Source organism: Orcinus orca, chromosome 17 (genome assembly GCF_937001465.1).
Source record: "Orcinus orca chromosome 17, mOrcOrc1.1, whole genome shotgun sequence".
Lineage (NCBI taxonomy): Eukaryota > Metazoa > Chordata > Mammalia > Artiodactyla > Delphinidae > Orcinus > Orcinus orca.
Window position 1 is genome coordinate 4,460,879 of NC_064575.1, and position 23,431 is coordinate 4,484,309.

The following is a 23,431-nucleotide window of genomic DNA, read 5'->3' on the forward strand; positions in this document are numbered from 1 at the left end:
GATGCTAAGCTTTATTAAGCCTTCTTTTTACAAATCTGGGACCTTCATTTATTTTTAAATATAATTAAGAAACCCTAGCCCAAAGATGTCTTTTAAAAATATGCCTCTCTAATGCACAAGTTTTCACATCTGCGAGATGAGAACAATTTCATACGCTTACGATAAGGATTACATGAAACTGAAGCCATGTCTTCAGGCACTGAGCACAGCGACTGACACACAGGTTGTGTTCTGTGCCGTATATTTTTAAAATTTTATTCATTCACTCAGAAAATACTAGATGCTTTGGAAGCTATAACGTTAGTGAAACAAGTCTCTAATCTCAAGGAGCTCACAATAAGCATAATCAAGGACAAAGTAGTTAGAATGTAAGCTCATTTGTGAGCTGTATCATCTGAGATGTGAAAAGAACACATCTGAAGTTCATCGGTGGCCGGTGACCAGGGAAGTTTGCGTGGACGGGGTACTGTTTGGTCTCGGTCTCCCCCGGCCTGTGAGATTTCAATAGCAGTGAAGAAAGCAGCAAGAGCGAAAAGACCACAAGAAAACGGTTAAGCGACGGAGAGCTGGCATTTCGGGTATGTGTTCATTTGCTGGGCAGTATAAGGCTTTACAGGTAGGTTTCAGTTAAATCACGAAGGGAGTTAAATACCAAGTGAAAAAGTAGAGACTTTGTTTGGTATGAATTGATGTATCAAGGAAGAACTTCTGGGTGGAGAAATATGAGGTCTGTGCATTAAGAAAATACAGCTCTCGCAAAGATCACTAGTGACCCCCTTGTGTCACTAAATCCCACGGACATTCTTTTCATCTGACGTGACCATTGATCCTGCTTCTGGAACTCACACCCCTGGAGGAAAAGCTAGGTTTTCAGGACGCTCCCTTTCAACCGCCTTTTGCAGATTTACACTCCCCAAATCAAGCACTGACTATTCCTCCAGGGCTCAGTAAGCTTTCCACAGCGTAAATTACCATCCATTTGCTGCCTACTCCCAGATGTATATCTCCAGCCGCCCAGCCTCAGATAGGAGTGTTCAATATGACTTCCCTTGAATGTTTTAAAGGCACCTCAAACTCAACGTGCTTCAGCAAATGGCCATGAATCTAGCCCAGTAACCCAAGCCTGGGAATCATCCTTAACAATTCCTGCTTCTCATTCACTGAGAGTAAGAATCCATCGGTGGCATCCGTTAGCTCACCTCCCAGTACCACTCAAATCTACGCACTTCTCCCCACCTTCCTTCCACCTTAATAGGACACGTATATTATATATACCTGTACGTATAAATAAATCTGTACTTAACGTATGTGTGGATGTGTGTATGCAGAATGCAGAGAGAGAGGCAGAGACAGATGGAAACAGAACAGATTTCTTTAAGACTGAGAGAACTTTAAGGCCGTATCCCAAGTGCCCTCTTCAGCATGAGTACAGGTATTTTAATTTAGATTTAGGGTCTACGAAATGAATCTTCTCCACAATCAAATGCCTGAACAGTCTAGCTCCCATTTCTTAAATGAGGTTTCATTTCTACATTAATTTAGATGTTGGTAATTTTGAATTTGCGATAATCCAGGGATCATTGTGCTACAGTTTATGCTTATATTGTAAGCAATGGAGATTGGAAATTCATGCAATGTATCCACAAAAGGAAACTTTCAAGTATTCTTTATTTCCAGTTTACTTTAGTTCAGCAATGACAACTTACCATCAGAAATACGGATATGACAACTATATATTTAAGGAAATTCCCTCAAGAAATTTTACTAAACTATGCTTTCGTGGACAACTTCTGTTACTTTAAATACTGATAACAAAGTACATAAGGTAGCTGGAGACAGTGACTGAGGTATTTCAATGATTCAGGAAGGCCTCTTCTTTTTACCAGTTAGAATTGGTAAATATATAAATATGTCCTTGGACGTCTAAAATATCTCACTCTGCCAGTGCCATGAATATATTTCTCACTCATGAAACATCAAGTCCCAGGGATTTAATGATCCGTAATATATTCTCCCTAACTGAGAAAAGTAAGGGAACAGGGTTCACTTAACTTTAGACCTGGACGAAACCTCTGAGATATCCATTTTAATCTCCCCATTCTACAGTTGAGGACTCTGAGACTCAGGGAGGAACATACCATTTACCCAACCTGACTCTGCTGCCTGGTGGGAGAGTTAGGGTTAGGACTCAGATCCCTAAACTTCCAGGCCAGTTTCTCTTCCCCCTCTCTCCATTACCTTGTATCTTAACCATAAAAATGGACGGTATTTGTAAAAAAGTATTCCTAACTTGCTCTGAACCAATTAAATCCTAATAGTTAGGCGGGAAAAACCTTTTTAAAGAACAAAACAGAGTTCAGCTCTGTGCTAAAGGAGAATGCATTTGTCAGGGAGCTGCGGAGATGTGGTACAGGAACAATAAAGTGTGTGGGCAGAAGCAACATGACAGGGTGAGGGCTGAGCCCTCACTCATCTGAAGTCACCACCGTGAGGCATCACCTGGGGATGGGAGAAGTGCTGTGCACAGAGCCTGCCCGGACTGGGAAACCAGTGTGGGAGGGGTTTCCTTTCAGGAAAAGGATTGCTACACTCTCTGAGTTAACTCACCTAACCAGTTAGTAGAACACCTAGCAGGAGGTACGTTTTCTCAGAATGAAGCTCACAGACAAGGAACATAAGGTATCATTAATGTTACCTTTGTCAAGCTTCCTACATACCCGCTGCTTGATGTGAACAGTCTCATCTGATGTGACATTCTAGCTGCCGCGGCTGGGCATCCTTTCCTAAGTGCCAGACCTTGCTGAGCCCTGGGCATTACAGGTGCTCGTCTGCTCGGCCTCTTCTGGGCCATCCCTGTGGAAAGGATCCTGTCCCGCCCCGTTAACGCCCAGTGTGGCTGTGTGCCTGCCTTGGCCAGTGTCACTGCGGGTGAACGGCTACTTCCAATGGCCTCTCCTAAACAAAATCCCTAGTCTGCTATTCACGGGCTGAAAAATAGAGTTTCCACTTACTTTTCCAGTTTCCTCTCAACCAAATGCTCGCTACCCACTCAGCTAGTGATTCCCCCAGTTTATTCCAGAGCTGTTATTAGCTGCTATTCCAGGAAAAACCAGGAGCTGGTTTTGGTCAGATGAGACTGGGCAAAGCTCTTTGAAACAAAGTTAAATAGACCTCTTTATTGCGGGGCTTCTTAGAACCTTCACAGTGTTCACATGCTTTGCGAAATTCCCGAAGGCGAATTTATTAGGCACCCTTCCCAACCTCACTCTCCTAGTCCTATCAGGCTGCTCTACACTGTTGGTGTGTGCAGTCAACTTTCCTACCACTGTTCCTCTGTTGGAACTCTTCCCTCCTGCCCCAAGTCCGCATGTCCAAGTCCCGTCCGTCTTTCAAGACCTACCACAAATGCCCTCAATTCTAGGAAGCGTTTCCTATTTTTTCCCTCACAAAGCAGTCTCCTTCCCTTTTGAGCTTCTCCTGGTCTCACTCAAACTCGGCCTCCCTACTGCCTCTAGTGATCTTTCTAAAAGCAAACCTACTACATCAGTCATCTGCTTTCAGTAGCTACCCCTGGCTTTCAAGAAACAAAATCAAGGATGTGCCTTCGTGGTCCAGACACTCCTATGTTTCCAGCCTCATTGTCTATACTCTCTATCCCTTTAGCTACCCCAGACCACCCTCAACTCCCTGAAGACTTTACGCCAGTTCGTGCTGCCATCCTTTCATACGCTGTTTCCTCTACCTCTCTACTCTTCACCCAGCGAATCCCTTTTCGCCTTTCAAAACTGAATTCAAGCATCACTTCCTTCAAGGAGGCATCCCTGGTTTAATTTCGATGTTTTTCCTTTGTGTTTCCATAATACCCTAAAACAGCAGGTCTCAACCAGGGGAGATTTTGTCTCCCAGGGGATAATGGCAACGTCTAGAGATGGTTTTTTATTGTCACAGTGAGTGAGGGATAGCAATGAGATGCTACCAGTATCTAGTGAGTAAACACCCTACGGTGCACAGAACAACCGCACAACAAAATACCAATAGTGCCCAGGTTGAGAAATCGTGCCGCAAGCACACCATTGTGCTAACACGTCACCTTAAAAGCATCGATTTAGTTATTTACCTGCCACACTGGGCCACAAGCTCCTAGAGTAACAGCAGTAGCCAGCAGTCATGGAACACCTACCAGAGGGCAGACACTGCTCTCAATGATGGATGTCCTCAATCGCATGTGACCCCCAGGGGTAACTCTGTGAGTGGGCTCTGTTCTCTCCCCTGCTCCCCTGCCTGAGCAAACAAACAGTGGCACTAGAACAATCTGACTTCACAACCCACACTCTTAAGCACGATTCCATGTTCCTCCCAAAGTATTTCTACCAGACAAAAGCAATTTCTTTTCATGGAGGTCAAAGCTTTCTTCTTCTGAATATCACTTAACGAAACCTTTTAATTAACGGTGCCAAGAACTTTAACCTCAACACAACTGGCATTTTAGAAAGAACGGTTCTTTGCTGGGGGCGGGGCGGGTGTCCTGTGCACTATAGAATGTTTATCAGCATCCCCGGCCTCTACTCACTGGACGCCAACAGCACGACCTCCTCCCAAGTCTCATCCGTGGTGACAATAAAAATGTCTCCAGACGTTGCCAGATGTCCCCTGGGGGGGGAATCACCACTGATCCAGAACATGCTTGTAGAATTATTTAATTTTTAAAATAAAACCTGAAAGTACAAATGTGCCCTAAAACTAAGAAAGAAAGAATAATTTACCTTTTCAGCTAGTTCTTCTGCCGTGATCTTTGGATCGTACGGAATAGGGTCACCTAAATAGGTGCGTAACTTCACTGGAAAACCTCCATACATTGGGGCAAACGGATAACGGAACTTCTCATACAGCCACCTAAATAACCCTGTTTTAAAGAAAACAAAATCATTTTAATTGGCTAAATATTCTGAGCATGTAACTGTAAACTTTCAAATTAATTATGTAAGACTTAGAGGATGGAGGCAAACAGGATCACCTCCTGGCAATTAATACAATACTTTTTTAAAAGATGAGCTTTTCATTGATCGTAGCAAATGTCCCACACTAATGCAAGATGTGAATAACAGAAGAAACTGGGGAGTGGTGAGGTTTGTGGCTACTCTCTATGCCTTCTGCTCAATTTTTCTGTAAACCTAAAAATGCTCAAAAAAATAAGGTCTATTAATTAGGGGGGAAAGATGAGCTTTTAAAAATGTAAGAATTTAAAAAGGCAAACTAATTACTATTATTGAAAAACACAGCATAAAGATTGCAACAAAAAGCTAGAAGCTAAAAAGTCCAAAGACTCACAGATACGTGACTTACACAAACAAAAGAAAAAATGAAAGCATAAAATAAATTCAAGTAAACGTGAGACTAAAATGCACCAATAAACTAAGTAAAGGCTAAAAACATTACTGTAAACTAGGAAAAAGAATTGTTAATGCTAATGACCAACCATGAAATTTAGCAAGATTAAAAGTGGTAATAATGTAACATTAACTGACAGACTAAGACTAAGTTTAAAAAAAAAGAATCCAAAACATGACAAGCAACATGGAATACATAATTAAGAATTGCACTGAGGGCCTCCCTGGCAGCGCAGTGGTTGAGAGTCCGCCTGCCGATGCAGGGGACACAGGTTCGTGCCCCGGTCCGGGAAGATCCCACATGCCGCAGAGCGGCTGGGCCCGTGAGCCATGGCCGCTGAGCCTGCGCGTCTGGAGCCTGTGCTCCGCAACGGGAGAGGCCACAACAGTGAGAGGCCCGCGCACCGCAAAAAAAAAAACAACAAAAAAAAATGAATTGTACTGAAAGTTTAAAACACTTTATATATGGAAACACAGAATATACCATAAGACCCAAAGTAATACTCAAAAAAATATACCACTACAACCAACTTTTGAGATATTCAACTTTTAAAGTAAAAAAAGCAGTCAAAAAGAACTTTTTTTTTTTTTTTTTTTTTTTGCGGTACGCGAGTCTCTCACTGCTGTGGCCTCGCCTGTTGCAGAGCACAGGCTCCGGATGCGCAGGCCCAGCGGCCATGGCTCACAGGCCCAGCCGCTCCGCGGCATGTGAGATCCTCCCGGACCGGGGCACGAACCCGCATCCCCTGCATCAGCAGGCGGACTCTCAACCACTGCGCCACCAGGGAAACCCAGTCAAAAAGAATTTTAAAACCACTTTACAATTAAAGAAACAAAATTAGGAATAATTTCTGGTATGCAACTTAAATTCTAAAGAAATGATCTGAGAGAAAATTAGAAGGATTAATTACACAACAAAAGTTAAACATCACATCAATCTGCCTTTCCATTCCAAATTTGAAGAAAAAGAACTAAAAAAACCCATAATGGAATATCAAGAATATACCAACACAGACATAAAAGGAACAACAGAAGTTTAAGGTTTTCAGGACGGGATTTGTATGTGGGTGGGAACACTAACAATATAGCACTAGGGATAAAACATAATCAATCAAATATAATATATAAACCATAGGGTACAAAGCAAACTATAAAACTAAAAAAAAAAAAGAGAGAGACTTTGCAAAGAGAAAGCACATTGAATTGTTATCACTCTTATAGCTAGGTTCAAAGCTTACTTTGTTATCAATAAATTAAAGGCAGGCACAAAGAACTTTTCAATGTAAATCTATCATGGTTCAAAAAAAACCAAGAGGTAACCGAAATAAATTAAAGCAAATGATATCTCCTTAGGTTGTTAATCTTAATTCAATATTTTCTTGTCTAAGAACCTACTGTATAGCACAGGGAACTCTACTCAACACTCTGTAATGACCTATATGGGAAAAGAATCTAAAACAGAGTGGCTATGTGTATATGTATAACTGATTCACTTTGCTGTACACCTGAAACTAACACAACATTGTAAAATCAACTATACTCCAATAGAAATTAATTTCTTAAAATTTAAGAGATTTATGCAAACATATATATATACTTTTTTCAAGATAAATAGACTTTCAAATTCTGCCCCCCCCAATTTTTTTTATTGCCATCCATTTTTACAGCTGTCACTTCTTCAGGAATGAGTTAGGAAGATAGTCTTTATTTACAAATAAGTACATTTGTTTTAAACCTCAACAACATGGTTTAACACAGTAAATTAGAAAATTCACTCTGTAATTTTAAAAAGCCCATGATAAATAAGCTTCAGTATATACGTGAGACCCTTAACAAAAATCTTACATCTAGAACCACCATTACTTAGAACCAGTTATCATTTAGAGTTTAAAGAGAAAAACATCTAAATAGTATATGCATTTTCTAAAGCAATAATTCAAAAAGTTTTCCTGTAGTGTTCAAAAGCCCAAATATTTAAAATATTACATTCTAAATATTACATTACAATTAGCAAAAACATATGAATCAGAACTTACTTGTTCCTCCGAGGGATCTAAATCCTTCTCGAATATTTTGTGTAAACATAGGAATAATGGGCTAAAGAGAGAATTTGAATTAAAAAGTAAATACGTTAATCCATTTGATGTCTCTAATGCAAACTTTTGAGGGCCTGTTTAAGTCACAAAACCAAGGCATTTTAAAAATAAAGGTATACTGTTATCACCAGTGTGATTTATCAGACTAAAATTAACATGATCATTTGTAGAAAAATATAAATTGGAAACACTACCTTCTAGTGGTAATACATAATACATACATAATACATAATACATAATACATACATATTTCATTTACCGACTTTCCTATCATTCCACATGAACGCTTGAAACTCAAAATTAAGATTAAAGTGATCAATAATTTCATTAAGTAAAATGAATGTGATAATTAAACTGGTTTCAGTGGGCTACTGAAGAAAAAGTTTCAAAACAGAAATTCTCTCTATGGAGAAACTTACGTATGTTCAAATGACAAGTTTTAGCAAGATGCTGTCATGGAATTAGTGAAACACCATTTTTTTGTGAGCTTATTAAATCTAATAATGTTCAACATCAATGAAAAGTAAGTACAATACTCAACACCAAAAAAAAGTAAAAAAAAGGAAAAACATATACATAAAAGAACACTTTCTATCATTATTTTGGAGGATGTCTGCTCAAAAGTTCATGGTTTTTATTTTTCCATGAACATTATTGGTTAAATATGATTTTTTTAAAATGGAGACCTCATCTAAACGTCATGAAACAATGGATAAAATAGCAAAGGATCATGTAAGGAAGTTACGCCACGGTGAAACTGAAGTAGATAAAAAATTGAATAAAACACTTTAAAAGGTACACAAAATATACTGAATTAAATGATGTTTTAGAATAGATAAAACTGGAAGGGGGGGCGAGGATCATTTTACTTACAGTCTACTATCAGCATTTGTTAATACAGAATTACTTGCCTGAGTGAGCAGGGTTTGAAACATTTAAATAAGCTGACATTTAAAAAGCCATTCCTTTTCAGCTTTGGAAACCAGTGAAATCTGGTGGACCAAAGGGAAGAGTCTACAGACACAGCTTTCTTCATAAAACATACTCCCTTTCAATCACCTAACTGATCATTTAGTTATCATCTCTCTCCCCTCACTAGAAGCAAGACCCCCCATAGCAGAGACTTGGTTTCGTTCACTGCTGGAAACACCTAGAACAGTGCCTGGAATAAAGCAGGTACTAAAAGACAGTGTGACGGGTGAACTAAAGAAGGAATGAATCAACAGGACAGAGAGAAAATGCTTCTAAGGAATTAGCTTGTATTCTCTGAATACAAAGGGTAGGAAACAGGCAGCAGCAATTTTAAAACCAGAAAAGCCGGGTAAAGAAGAAGCAGTCCGATGAATAATTTAAAATCTGATGGAGTTAATTCATAAAGCTAACACCTAAGACAAAGTAGACTGACTCTTTTGTAAAAAAACTCAGATTATGATTTTCCTAAAACCACCACTAGTTTTGTAGAATAAAGTCATGGTTGGAATCCTAATGTTTTAAATACTTCTACAATGTCTTTAGAGTTGAGAACTTAAGATGCCCAGGAAGGAACAGAAAGCTTTCAGCTCATATATACACCACTTTGCCTTCTCTGATCAGTGCTGCTAGGTTTTTGTCTACTGACTGGCATGAACCCCGAAGTTAGTATTGAAGGATGCACTTTATAAAGACTCTTCAGGTATATATATATCATCCTTTAAATGGCTAACTCTCCAGAAGCTGGGCATTTCTAGAAGATACTAAACAGGAGAAGGCTTACCCTACAAACTCAGTATTCCAGGCTATACCCTGGTTTCTAAATTTACATTCAAGCTTGCAGCCTTACAGCTGCAAGCATTACCTTATTACAACTTCATACTGTAGTTCATTCCTTTGTTTGCGCACACTTTGTATAACAAGGTAGTTGCATAAGTAACCTAGAATCAAATTGATTACATGTACACATGTATCTCTGTACGTGTATGTACACGTGTGTGAACAGGTAGAGAATGTGTATTTTGTTAAAACTATTCTTGGGGAATAGAGCGTGGCCTTGGAGTCTTAACTTTGCCACAAAAATTTAAGTGGGAACAATTGGACAGGTCACTAAACCTGTTTCTTCATGTATGAAATGACAATAATAATAATGATCCCATCTCAAGGTTTTTATAGATTGAGATAATACATATAACAATTTTATTGAAACGAATGCTATTTTCTTTTACATCTGTTATTTGTTTTCCAATTAGAGTAAATGGGCTCATTTTTTCCCCCAAATTATTTAGCTACGAAATTACCTAAAAATTCTCAGCAAAGTCAGAATTCTCAGGAATTCACAAAATAAGAGTGATTTAGATTATATCAAAAAGCCTGTAACTTGCAGACGAGCCTTAAATATTTTCTGCCAATATTTTGTGAATTTCTGTTGATGACCTAGATTTTCACTTGAATTTCCATTCCTTATTTTCAATTTAAATGTGGTTAGTCTTGTAACAACAGTCGTAACTTTTTATTCAAAGTTTATGATAATTCTGTGAGACCTAAGAAGGGCTTTTTCAAATAAGCTGCTGGTACCATTTACAACTGTATCCTCATGTGACTGAAAGGCTTCCCTCGCGGATCTGCAAGGCCCTCTAATCTTGGGGTTGGCGGACTCACTGTGCAGTGTACCAGCTGCCTGCAGTCCTGAACTGTAAGCTCTGCTTCTGACTTGCTGTGTGACAGGGCCCCTCCATCCCTTCATCTCTGTGTGCCTGAGTTTCCTCATCTGTAACACTGGAATAATTACATATGTCACCTACTTACTGTACAGGGGTACCAACATAAAGCCTTTAAAAGTGCTAAGAAAGGTTAGGGTGGTACAAGATTTATCAGTGATGCAGTGCTATTTTGTAAATCAGCAACGTTAAAGATTTTTGTTTATTAACTTGTAAAAGGCTGTTTATTAAATTTTCTCAAGTGTTGTATAAAAAAACCGTAAATTATCTAGGTTATCGGGTTTTTTTTTTTTTGGCTGTGTTGGGTCTTCGTTGCTGCACATGGGCTTTCTCTAGTTGCAGCAAGCGGGGGCTACTCTTCGTTGTGGTGCGTGGGCTTCTCATTGCGGGGCTTCTCTTGTGGAGCACAGGCTCTGGGCACATGGGCTTCAGTAGTTGTGGCACGTGGGCCCAGCAGTTATGGCTCACGGGCTCTAGAGTGCAGGCTCAGTAGTTGTGGCACACGGGCTTAGTTGTTCAGCGGCATGTGGGATCTTCCCGGACCAGGGCTAGAACCCGTGTCCCCTTTATTGGCAGGTGGATTCTTAACCACTGTGCTACCAGGGAAGCTCTATCTAGGTTATCTTAATTAATCATCTAGAAACTCAGGGATTGATAAAAGGGCTTCTTTCTCTATATAGTTTTTTCTTTCAAGACTTCTTCCAGGCAATGGTCCTTAAAACTGTAACTTAAGGATGAGGAATTAGAATTCCATGATCAATCTGTGTGATTCCAAATCTATTTTTGTCACTTTTACCTTAAACCTTGGAAGAAATAATTCTCTCAAAATACAAACCTGAAGATTGAACTATCTTTAAGTTTTTAGCTGTTATCATTGCTTTAATGTACATTTACACTGATTATCCTTAATTTCGGAACAACTGTGCATATATCATCTTATATTCTACGTTATTCATAAAGTCTAAGGTTTTGTTTTCTAACTTAGTACATAAGACTTTTTGGAAAATAAAATGGGCTATAAATTAATTTTCTGTATCATTAATACTATTAACATAGACTTAAATTCAAAAGACTCCTTTCTTGTAGTATTTAAAAAATCAATTCAACAAATGCAGAGAGCCTACTAAGTGCTAGTCATTGTACTAGGAATTCAGAATATAAAAAGTGGCTTTGTCCTAAGGGAGTTTATAATCTACTATAGGACAGTAGTGTTTAAATTTTTATGTTGTCCATTATTGAACACTTGGACAAGTACATTAACTTATACCAAGATCACATTGTTAAAGCACTATAACTTACTTCTAGAAATTACATATACAAATATGTACAGAGAATAGAGCTCAATGTATTTTATTTTATTGTAACTCTGCAATTAAAAAATAAAGGGAAGATGTCCATTCTTCTTCAAATGTTGCTTTTGGGTTAGAAGGAGTCATCCATAATCCTTTCCTTTTTAATCAAAAGCCTGTATCTGCAAGATGAACAGGCAAGCTAAGGGTGCAGACTGGTGTCTATATGACAGCAGTGGAAACACACACACAAAAAACAGAAATGTGAAAGCATTAGCAGCAGTCCCTAACTAATTGGCCTGGAAAAAGAAAACCACCTTGTCAAGTGCTATGATTTCTTTTTCTGATAGACAATCTATAATGAAAACAAACAGAAAACAAAGAAGAAACATTCCGTAAGTAATAAATGTTTCATAGGATAAAGTACAATACAGAGACCAAAAAGCTTAGATATACTTTCCAAAGCAAAAAAACAAGATGACATTCAGATTTTCCAGTTTACTAAGTAGAATAATTACAGTGAATCCCAGAGGAACACTTAATTTTATTGACAAATTCGTTCTTTTAAAAAGATCTAAATTACACCAATATCTCTTTCTCATCTTTATTCATACTATTAGAGAGCTGATCACATTTACTGATGAAAAATGGTAGGAACCATATATTATTTGGGCTCTATTGTTATATAAATTGGTCACAAATGCAAGAATTACAATGAAACCAACCAATAGCCATCACTGAAACGCGCCAACTCAGTTGAACCAAAGGATTAAAATACACAGAGTTGGATTGATTATACTTATGAAAAAAAGTATAAGTGAAGGAATACAAAAAATTTCATAAATCTGATTAAAAGAAGCTGGATTTTGAAGCATAAAATAAAGCTTTGCTAGATATTTGCAAATTTCCAGATTGAATTTTTTTATAAAGATGGCCTCCCATGCACAAGGAATATTTCTCTATTGTTATCTTAGAGTTACAGACACTAATTTTTAAAGCAGTGCAATGACAGTATCTAAATTCTGATACACTCTTAAGCTATTTAAGCATTTATTTTAAAGCAGACACAGCTTTCCTTTAATAATCAGTTTTATACAACTCACCACTTTTGCATCAATTGCAACCTGAGCGAAGCCTTTACGATTACCCCACACGATGTTGTAGGTCTCATCGCTAATCAGGGCTTCTCGAACACCACCTGGTGAGATAGCTAACAAGTGACCACTCCGCAGAATTTCAACACATTTTTCTCTTGGTCCATGTATAGCACAAAATACATCAAGTAATAAACTAAACCCTGTAAGAAACATTAGCATGAAGATATATCTTAAGTACTTCTTGTCCAATTCTTCAAGAGCAAAAATCTTCACAACCTACATAATGTACTATCTATACTTAAATCAGAAAATTCTTTTTTTTACTTTTTTTTAAACCAACAACAACTCTTAAGGTTAACATAAGATTAATATTGCTGGTAAATTAATAGCTATGTCTCGCTGATTACTTTCTCAGTGATCACCTACTACTCTGGCTACATATTCAAATTCTTAATTAAAACTCATGGGACTTCCCTGGTGGTCCAGTGGTTAAGACTCCATGCTTCCACTGCAGGGGGCACAGGTTCGACCCCTTGTTGGGGAACTAAGATCCCACATGCCGTGCTGTGTGGCGGCCAAAAAAAAAAAAAAAACACCTGGGAAAATAGGGATTCTTATTCCCATTTTACAGATGAGGAAAGTTGACTCAGAGAGTTAAGAAGCTTGCTCCAAGTCACACACCTAGCAAAGGGCAGGGCAGAGATTCCAGTCCAGGTATGTCTAGTCCAAAGCTCCTTCCACTGCATCTCATGGCCAAACACTGTCTACAGTATTTATTAGAGCAATCAGAAAGGACATCCCATCATCAATCACACATCTAATCTTCCATTAACCCTATAAGAAAGAGAATCACTCAAGAGAATGTGAGTCTGACTGCTCTAGCTCTACCAAAATTGGCAAGCCACAGTTAAAGCTATTGAAATTAAAAGTTAGATACTGCTAATTCCACAATAAAATTTTTTTTAAATCAACAATAATAGCAATATCATTAAGAGTTTTTAATAAAGTGAGTGGTTGGCTCAGAAACAATTAATTCCAGTCTTAATATTATACAGTTTTTCAAATTATAGCTATTTATGGATGAAAGAAATAATCCTATCAGTAATTAAATATTTTAACCAAATCCTAAACTGAAAATTTAGAGGACTGGTGTTTGTATACATTATCCCTTGAGACTGGGAAATATGGGGATGGAGAGTGAAAACTGTGCAGAATAACCCAACTTCTCATAGGTTTAAGGATCTGAAGCAAGATTATCAATATTATTGAGAAGAAATAATTCTCATCCTATACTATGTTAAAAGTTCACGGATTTCACTAGATGTATTCTCATGATAAATGAATAAACAGGGGAGGTTTAATAAATTACAAGATCATAAAGGGGGAAATTTTTAAGTCAAATGCTAAATAAAAATATTCACATTTATTATTTATAAAAAGAAAAAAAAGTAAGCAACCTAATGTTCCATAAGAGAAAACTAGTTAAGTAAATATTTTAGTCATATATTTAAAATGTTATTTATAAAACATGGGAAAATGTTAATGCTACATTAAGTTTTTTAAAAAAGAACAAAACAGTTTGCATAACGTGAAGATGTGCAAATTAAAAATGAAGCAAAATAGGGCTTCCCTGGTGGCGCAGTGGTTGAGAGTCTGCCTGCCAATGCAGGGGACACGGGTTCGAGCCCCAGTCCGGGAAGATCCCACATGCCGCGGAGCAACTAGGCCCGTGAGCCACAACTCCTGAGCCTGCGCGTCTGGAGCTTGTGCTCCGCAACAAGAGAGGCTGCGATAGTGAGAGGCCCGCGCACCGCGATGAAGACTGGCCCCCGCTCGCCGCAACTAGAGAAAGTCCTCGCACAGAAATGAAGACCCAACACAGCCAAAAATAAATTAATGAATTAATCTTTTAAAAAATGAACAAAATAAATCAAAATGATAACTGGATATATGTTAGGAGGGTAAGACCATATAATGATGTTTTTCTTTCCTGTAGTTTCCAAGCTTATTATAAAGTGATCATATTACTGTCTAAAGAAATACATTTTATAGCCAATTTAGTTTATACACAAAGTACAAATGGCTTTTTAGTGGCCCAAGGATGCTGGAAACATTAACCATGTCTATGAAAGGCACTAAGAGAACTGTTATTTCATTCACTGTCTGGTGTTTATCTGGTTGACGGTTGGCTTTTGCTTTTACGATCCCAGAGAACATACCATAAACTTTCTTGGCTTGTTTCTGCTGACTTCCTGACAGAAGAAAATAAGATTTAATCTTAATGAGTTTACTTTAGAATGATATTTTTTAAAACTCTTATCATGTTTGAAACCATTCAGTTTATTAATCTTTTTAAAAAGGTACGAAGGCTTTATGAATATGAATATTTAAAAAAAAGTAGTCCTCAGTCTTAAGAGTTATAATTCTACCAAGCAAGTCAAGTATGATAAAAGACATAATAGGCTCTTTAGGTTAGGATTTCTGAGGCAATATTATATGATTATATAAAGACAAAATATATCCTGGCTAATTTTTTTGAACTTTGATTTGCTATCAAACTGACAGTAATCAAACACTAATTACTATAAAATTAAACTCCCAGATCAATATCTCATAGAGAAATTCACCATATGAAAAATCAACTACCTTCTCTACCAAAACACAAATTAATTGTTTGGCAAAAGTTACAATTTCTTTTAGGATTTAACTTCAAAAAATAATGACTACCTGTTAATAGAGAAAGAAATTAGATAACATTTTTGGCCATAATGTTTTTATATTTAGGTATATTACCTAAAACAGATACTAAACTCAAAGACATACAGACTGTCACATAATTTGATCATGTTAATTAAACATTTTTATATCACCAGCTACAGTGAAAGTTTACCTGGAATTTTAAAAACAAAGTGATCAGCTACTACTCGGCAAGTTCTGCCTTTATGGATAAAAATTTTAGCCATGAAGTAGTAAAAATCGATGGGAATAGCTCCATGATAAAAAATGATCAGTGCTGGCCCTTCTGGTATTTTTTCCATCCCATGAACTTCATAACCTGTTAGAAAGACAAAATACAGATACTTAAAATGTATTTAATATTAGTTTATTTATACTAAAGGATGGTTACTAACTCAGACACTCAGTCTTTCTTTCAGGAGCACAAGCCCCCCTGTTTCCATCCACCTTCCCCTTCCCTCCCTCCCTGAATATATCGGTCCTACAGTGGTTGGGTGGGCCGGGGTGCAGTAGGTGCCTGGGTGGAGGGTGGCCTGTGGTGGGTGCTGGAGCCCAGGCAGGGCGAGGAGGGCATCCGTACAGGGTGGCCCGGGATGGCGAGTCAAAACCCAAACGGTCACGAGAGCCCACACACAGGAGAAGAGCCTAGAAAGGGTGCTGGGGCCTGGGCGGGCAAAGGAGGGGAGCCATGTGGCATGAGGATGGGGGTCAGAGTCCGAGTGGAACAGGGTGGTGTCCCTGAGTGGCAGGGGACGGTGGCAGTGATGGGAGACTGATTACACCCAGGGGGACTGATCAAATCAGTTTACATATTAAGGATAATGTCAGCCTGGTTTCTCACTGTTGGAGAAGGTTAACAGTCGCAAATACAGAAAAGGAGAAAACTAACATCAACTCTGCAGCCGTAAGAGAACCTCACTCCCACCCTAAGAAGGAGAAGAAGCAGCACGTTAGAAAGCTGAAGTCGCTCTCTCAGCCGCGTGGGAGGGAGGGCGGGCAGGTGCCACAAAGTGGGAGAGAAGAAAACAACCAAAATGTTAACAAACACTTAAAGACCGAATGTGGGCGAGCGCTAGGTGTTGGATTCCCGGGAACCCAGAGACAAACAAGAGTCTGCACCCACTCCCCAGCCTCACGCAGGCCTCAGCGCATATGCACGAGAAAACCAGGGGCAGGGCAGGCCAGAGACTCACGAGAGACCCTGCTAAAGACTCAGAGAACAAAATCCCCCTCGCTTCCCGGAAGCTTCTCTTGTAAAAGCAAAACCTGGCCCAGGGAGAAGCGCAGGAAAGCCTTCCACCGCTTCTAAGAACCGGTACTTGCCAAAGGTACCTGACGCGGGCAGGGACAGAGTTCCACTCCCCCCCTCCTCTACTACTGAAGGAATAAACTACTTGGTAATATTTCAAATGGGCTCAAGAGAATGTTTTTAAAAACTAAATTTAATGATATTTCAAGATTCTGTATGTGTCTATACTTTTAACATTTCTTCCCAATTACCGAATTCTAATTCAAATAATTCAATTTACTTAGAACAGTCACTGAAGTTGTCTGACGTTATCCAAAGGATCGATTGTCCCATCAGATAAATTTTCCAAGAAATAAAGAATACTTCTTTCAGGGATTCTATACAGCATATTCCTGAGGTTCTCTCTTGTTTTCCAGAATACTTTTTTTTTTAAAAAAAAGAATTGAGAAATAATTGTTACTTAATACCAGGTCACCTGATTGAAAGTAGAAAAATTCAATGAATCAATTCATTATTGACAAAAACTAGAGTTTACCATCGTGCCACTAAACATTAAGCCCCAATATTCAACTGTGTCACTCGTAAAGCGTGGATGTGGTCATACCGCCCCTCGCTATAAAAGCACCGGCAGATAATCACTCTGGTCAATGTTCAAGGCCTTTTAGGTCCCAATTACCGATCAAGTGATGTCAGATTCTTTCGGTGTCACGTGGACTCAGGGCGCCTCCCTCCTCTGTGCTGCTCACGTGACCGTCTCTAAAGGAGCACTTCCTGTCCCATGTTTCCCTGTCGAGCAAAAGCAGAAATCCTGGGGCACGTTACCTGCTCCTCGCTCAGACTCTGTATTCCCCTGGTCACCAGCTTCTGTGCGTTTTACCTCCAAAAACTCTTAAATCTATCACTCCCTCTTCCCAGTGTTGGTTTTGAAGTGTGGCCCCGTCCTCTCCTGCCTACAGAACCCCAGTCCTGGGGATCTGATGGGCAACAGCAGCTCAGAGAACGCAATCGGGACCGCAGCTATCGCCACCATCCGTCCATCCGCTGTCCAGGGACGGGGAGCCTCCGTATGCACATTTTATGCACATTTCGAGCGGTCTGGGCCCCTTCAATGAAAACAGCCCTACTCTTGTGACGATTGCGGTTCTCTTATTGGATGCCAAGAGATGCGCATTTATTTACCTCCCCTGCTCTGTCCCCTGAGCCTAAGCACTCTCCAGATTCTTTGGCGAGGATCTGAAGGTCACGGGGAGCTCAGGTAGCCTCATCTACCTCCATAGCAATTATTTATTATGTAAATGAGTTACTGCCCACTGGCTTTAGACATCAGCATCATGAATCCAGATAAGGATAATCTTCTCCTAAGAGATAGATCCTTTCTAAATTTGTCACCAAAAATCCATTTTCAAGGCTATACGCCTACACACTATGGTAAAATAACAATACCATCCTTTTGAGTCTTCCTCCGGAAAGCACACAGAGGCAAACTACCTACAAAATAAAGTCAAACTCCTGAGCATAGCATTCAAGAGCCTTTAAAGCCTAATTTGTCTACTTCTCCAGGTTCATCCTTCCGCATACATCTCACCCATGAATGATTCATCTTCTGGTCCTGAATACACCCTGCCTTTTATTCAGTACTGAGGTGTGTGCATGTTTTAACCTAGGTAGTTTCCTATTAGGACTATAGCAATGAATCTCAGTTTTTCCATTCAACAACATATCTTGGACATCTATTTGATATACACATGTAGCGATTTTTTTTAATGATTTTTTTAATGGCTGTAAAGGATTCCATAATGAATTCCTATCACAGTTCATTTAGCCATTTTCCTATTTAGGGACCACTGGATTGTTTCCAATTTTTCAAATATTGGTTGCAATGAACCTTCATTTATATGCATCCTTGTGCACTGAATGTGTGAATTTATCACTAGACTGGATGCTAAGACAGGTAACTGTTGATCATATGGTACACGCCCATTTTAAATGATAACAGAAACTACCAAATCATCCTCCTGACTCGCTACACTACGGTACTTTCTCACATGCACCGAGTGAGAGTTCCCATCTCCACATTCTCATCCTTTAATGTCAACATACTTTAATTATTTGCCAATCCTCTGAGTAAAAACGCTATCTCAGTGCAGTTTTAATGTGCACTTTCCGAATTACTAGTGGGCTTATGAATCCGTTATAATTATTGGCGTTTATATTTAGACCATTTTTAGACCACATGCTTAGACCACTTTTAAGTTGGATTTCTTTTCTTACTAATTTATTATTTTCTAAGCCATGTTGTAAGTGACTTGTGGTGATCTGCCCCATCTTTTGATGTGTCTTTTAGTTCTGTCCTTTTTGAACAGTTTTTGTTTTTCTGCATGTTCTTTAAGACCTTCCGTAGTTGGAGATCATCAAATATTTTCCTATATCTTTTCCTGCTGATCTGGAATACCACTTTTATCATTTACTAAATTCACATTTCTGACTTTTTAATCTGTTTGATCTGTTTGTGATGATCCTTTCCCTGTACCAACGCTGTAATTTTAATCATTATAAATGTTAATGGTTTTGATATGATAGGGGAAAACTTCCTCTTTTGTTTTTTCAAATTTGTCTTGGTTATTCTTGTTTGCCCTTTTATATGAATTTTAGACGTTTGATGAAAACGTGTTAGAAGTCTACTGAATTGGTAAAGGAACTGGGAGTGTGGGCTGTAGAGCAACATCTCTACTACGCTGAGACTCTCTATCCACTTCACCTTTTCTGAATTCCATTTGTAAAGTATACAGTTTCTCCATAAAGTTTTTACGTGTTTTTTGGTTAGATCTAGCCTCAAGTAGCATTTTTCCTTTCCATTTTAAAAATGATTATTGGTGGTATATGAGTAGTTACTAATTTTGTGTTTATCATACGCCCATTTCCCTTGCTAACTAATCTTATTAGTACTGATAGGTGGATTCACTTGGCTTTCAGGCATCTCTTCTTTTCTCATCTCTGTACTTATTTCTAGGAGCTCCAGGACAATGTTAAATAGCAGTGGTGAGAGCCTCCTTGTTCTGGTCCCTACTTATGGGACTCGCTTTAATACTTCTCCACTTCTCCAATGTGGATCATCTTTGTTGAAGATTCCTGGTACATTCCCTTTATTGAAGTAGTACCTTTTAGTCTTCGCTTCCTAAGATTTTTTTTTATTATAACTATTGAATTTTATAAAACTACAATCTATGAGACTGACCTGCAAATCTCCTTTTTGTGTTCTCCTTAGTTTCAATAGCAAAGTTCTGCTAGCTTTGCAAAATAAACTGTGTAGCTCCACATTTTTTCCTACACTCTCAAACACAGATGGGCATTATCTGTTCCTTAAAAGTTTAGTATAACCTGTGGGCTCTCGGCCCTTTGTGAAGGGAGGAGGATACAGACTTTGACCACTGTTCCAATTTATTTCATGATTACTGGTCTGTTCTGTTTCTCTCTCCTTCTTGAACCAATTTTGATCATTTCTCTTTTCCTGCAAAACTGTCTATTTAATTTTTAAACAAAATGGTGTGAAATAGTTACTCAATTTCTTTCCCACTCATTCTTCAAAGCCTTGTTCAAAAGTTACTTTCTCCATGAATAGTGCTTTCACTTTTGTCCCATAGAAACAAGAATGAACATTTATTGAGCATTCACCTGACAGGCACTGTATTGGATCCGTAATAACTATCTCATTTGGTCCTCACAGAATCCCTGCACTGATGAGAAAACCCAAGTAAGAAAAGCCCATGTAACTTACTTGAGGTCACACAGTGGTACCGCCAGGACGCAAGCCCACATGCATCTGACTCCACGACCTGTGCCCTTCCCCACACCACACCTCCTACTAGAGGTGTGCCCGTGCTAACCTGCACCTGTGATTTTCAAATGCTGGTTGCCATCACTCATTGAGTTATGCAATCACTTTAGTCAGTTATAGTCAGCATTTTTCTTTTTAAATAAGAGAGAGTAGAATAGAAAATAGAGCAGATCGCATGAAGACAGTATATACACTTTTGATGAAATAGTATATACCTGTATGTATATACTGGGTGGCAAAATGCATTTCTTCCTAGCAATAAGAATCAAAACTTTGATAGCCTAAAAATATACCTTGAAAATACTAGGAATCTTGAACATAGTAGGTGTGTGAAGTTGAACTTAATAGTGACCAAGAAACAAGTGATGTATTTTAGTGCTTTCCAAATTATTGGAGAAAGATGCTCTGTAATGGTGATAGCTAACATTTGTTGAACTTTTATTATGTAATAAAAATTATTCTAAGTACTTTACATCAAGGCCCAGTGAATCCTTCCAACAACCCATTTTACAGAAGAGGGAAATGAAGTCCAGAAAAGTTAAGGATCTTGTTTGAAGAGAAGGGTTATTTACATAGTCTTAAAGGAGTTCTCCCAAGACATCTATCAATTACAAAGTAAAAAATAGCAACTTTGTGGTGGAGAAACCTAACAGACACCTCCTTAACCACGTGATCAAAGTCACCATCACCAATAATAAAACGTGTCAACATCATGAACCTTGGATACAATGTGCTGAGAAGGACCCACCATCAGAGGGATTCTTATCAAAAATGCACAACTTCAATCAATTTATGGAAAACATCAGATCTAAATTAAGAGACAGTCTACAAAATCACTGAGCAGTACTCTTCAGAAGTTTGAGGTCATAAAAGACTAAAAAACCCTCAGAGATTGGAGGAGACGTGACAACCAAATGCAGGATGGGATCCTGGTAAAAGGACACTGGCAGGGAAACTGGTAAGATGTGAATAAAATCTGTAGTTTGGTTGATAGTATTATACCACTGTTAATCTGATAACTATACAAACGGTTATGTAAGATGTTAACATTAGGGGAAGCTGAGTGAAAAATAGGAACTCTGCATTATTTTTGCAACTTTTCTGTAATTCTAAATTTTTTTAAAATGAAGTTTAAAAAAATCCTAATTGTTGCAAAAGGAAGGGAGGAGGAGGAAGAGGGAGAAGGGAGGGGAGAAGAAATCAGGTAACCTGTCCAAGGTCCCCCCACGGTGACTGGCAGGGCCTCGTTCGAACTCAGGAGTCGGACCCAGGAGTCCTTCCCTGGGGGAAAGACAGAGGAGGGGAAAGGAAACTCTTACCCAACTGAAGGACAGCAGGAATGTTCTCCTGAAATCCCAATTTAATTTTCCCATAAAAAACTCTACTACATATGGTTTAATTTATAGGACGCTTTTACTGAATAAAATATGTCCATTTCTTTAAAAATTAATAGTAAAATGTGAAGTAAAAAAGTCAAAATTTTTATAGTTTAAAGGCTGTAAGCAACTTGAGGGTAGGGGCTTCACTGACAGACTACCTAGAAATGCAGGTATCTAAGAAATACCAAATTCATGTTTCTTGATGTAGGAGAATCAGATTTTTTTGAAAAATGATAAAGCACTTACATAATATACATTAGAGGGTAAAATTTAACTTCAAAACAGGAAACACTGGATAGATTCTTATACAAAGATACTTACAGTAAACCAGTTATAAACAAACAACAGCTCAATAGGTAAGTAAATTAGTTATAGGATTTACAGAGTCCATATAGTCGTTATAAGTCATGTAAGGAGGCTTAGTGACATGAAAATACTAGTCTGCCACACAAATAAAAAACAATAAACACACAGAATTCAACTGCATGGTAAATTTTAGGTGACTATTATTTTCTTCTTTATTTTTACTCGCCACATTTTCTAAAATGAACATTTTTATTAGTTAAAAAATTCCTCTGAAGACTCTTTACAAAGCATAAATTAAAACTGATTTGACATCAATACAAAATCCAAATACGCACACAAATGCCTTTGTGCGTCACTAAGGAGCAGAGTGAGGAAAATCATTTTAGAGAGCATCACTTATCTTACTAAAATACGTTAAATTATTATAAATAAAACATTAAAACATGGTAAGAACTATATATTTTACTTCCTCTGAGCCATAGGTGCATATTTTTAAATACCTCAGAAAAATAAATAATAAATACCTCAAAATTATATATGCTCCTACAAAATAAGTTTAACACTTGAATTTATCCACATTAAATCATGTCTCCCGAAACAGAAAAAAATTCAAATTCCTTACAATATATATTACCCTGAAGTATAGAGGGTTGTAAGTGGGAGGGGGACATCGTTTCCCGAGTACTGTAAACGAGGCCACTGAATTTCTGTCTCACTGCTTTAAAGACAATGAACGAGAGCAGTCCACATAGCCACGGTCTCTGGTCACGGAATGCTGAAACAGCATCCCACCTCCGGTGAACAACCACGAGCAGGTGTGAGAGTTGTACAGACTGGCAAGGGCATTCCTATTCATGGGTAAATACTAAGAATTCAACACATCGACGGCATGTGGTTCCTGTTTGCAAAGCTGCTGTCTGTCGACCGCTACACTCTGACCCTGAGCCCAACCAGGGACAAGCCTGAGGCACAGCACAGATCAGAGGAGCACAGGCCTGGAACCAGGAATCAGAGGCTGCATCCTGGCCCTTCTCCCTGGTGTCCTGGCGTGCCTCGCACATAACAACCTCGCTGTTCTTCAGTTTCCTTATGGGAAAACTGGAAAATGGAGATAACACGTGGACTCTCTCTACAGCATTATAAGAATTATAGGAACTGATGCACGTTAAGCATTTGACTGTAATGGACAGTCAAGTGCTCAAAAAAGATTTGCAGGCATATGTAGGATTAAAATGACAACATGTCAGCTGAATAAGTCACACAGCAAACGGAAAACGGGTACATTTTGGTATATATATTATATCTAATTTAATGTTATTACTATTTAATATTATTTTTCATTTTTTAAAAATCTCTACACTGGGGAA

The 23,431-nt window shown here is 38.5% G+C and overlaps 1 protein-coding gene across 10 annotated transcripts in view; it reads right to left on the minus strand.

Moving 5' to 3' along the window:
- TMEM68 (transmembrane protein 68) overlaps positions 1 to 23,431 on the minus strand; it is a 34,445-nt gene that overhangs the window by 2,555 nt on the left and 8,459 nt on the right. For 5 of the 10 annotated variants that reach the window (XM_049700623.1, XM_004275008.4, XM_049700621.1 and 2 more), the window contains exons 4-7: positions 15,450 to 15,614; positions 12,566 to 12,759; positions 7,424 to 7,484; positions 4,764 to 4,903 (exon numbers count right to left, since the gene is read on the minus strand). In XM_049700623.1, the coding sequence (XP_049556580.1) occupies positions 4,764 to 4,903; positions 7,424 to 7,484; positions 12,566 to 12,759; positions 15,450 to 15,614 (560 nt within the window). Of the gene's footprint in view, positions 1 to 4,763; positions 4,904 to 7,423; positions 7,485 to 12,565; positions 12,760 to 13,240; positions 13,892 to 15,449; positions 15,615 to 16,824; positions 16,965 to 17,220; positions 17,331 to 23,431 lie in introns of those variants that run through there. The other 5 variants (XM_049700625.1, XM_049700627.1, XM_049700626.1 and 2 more) reach the window with 5 other exon arrangements.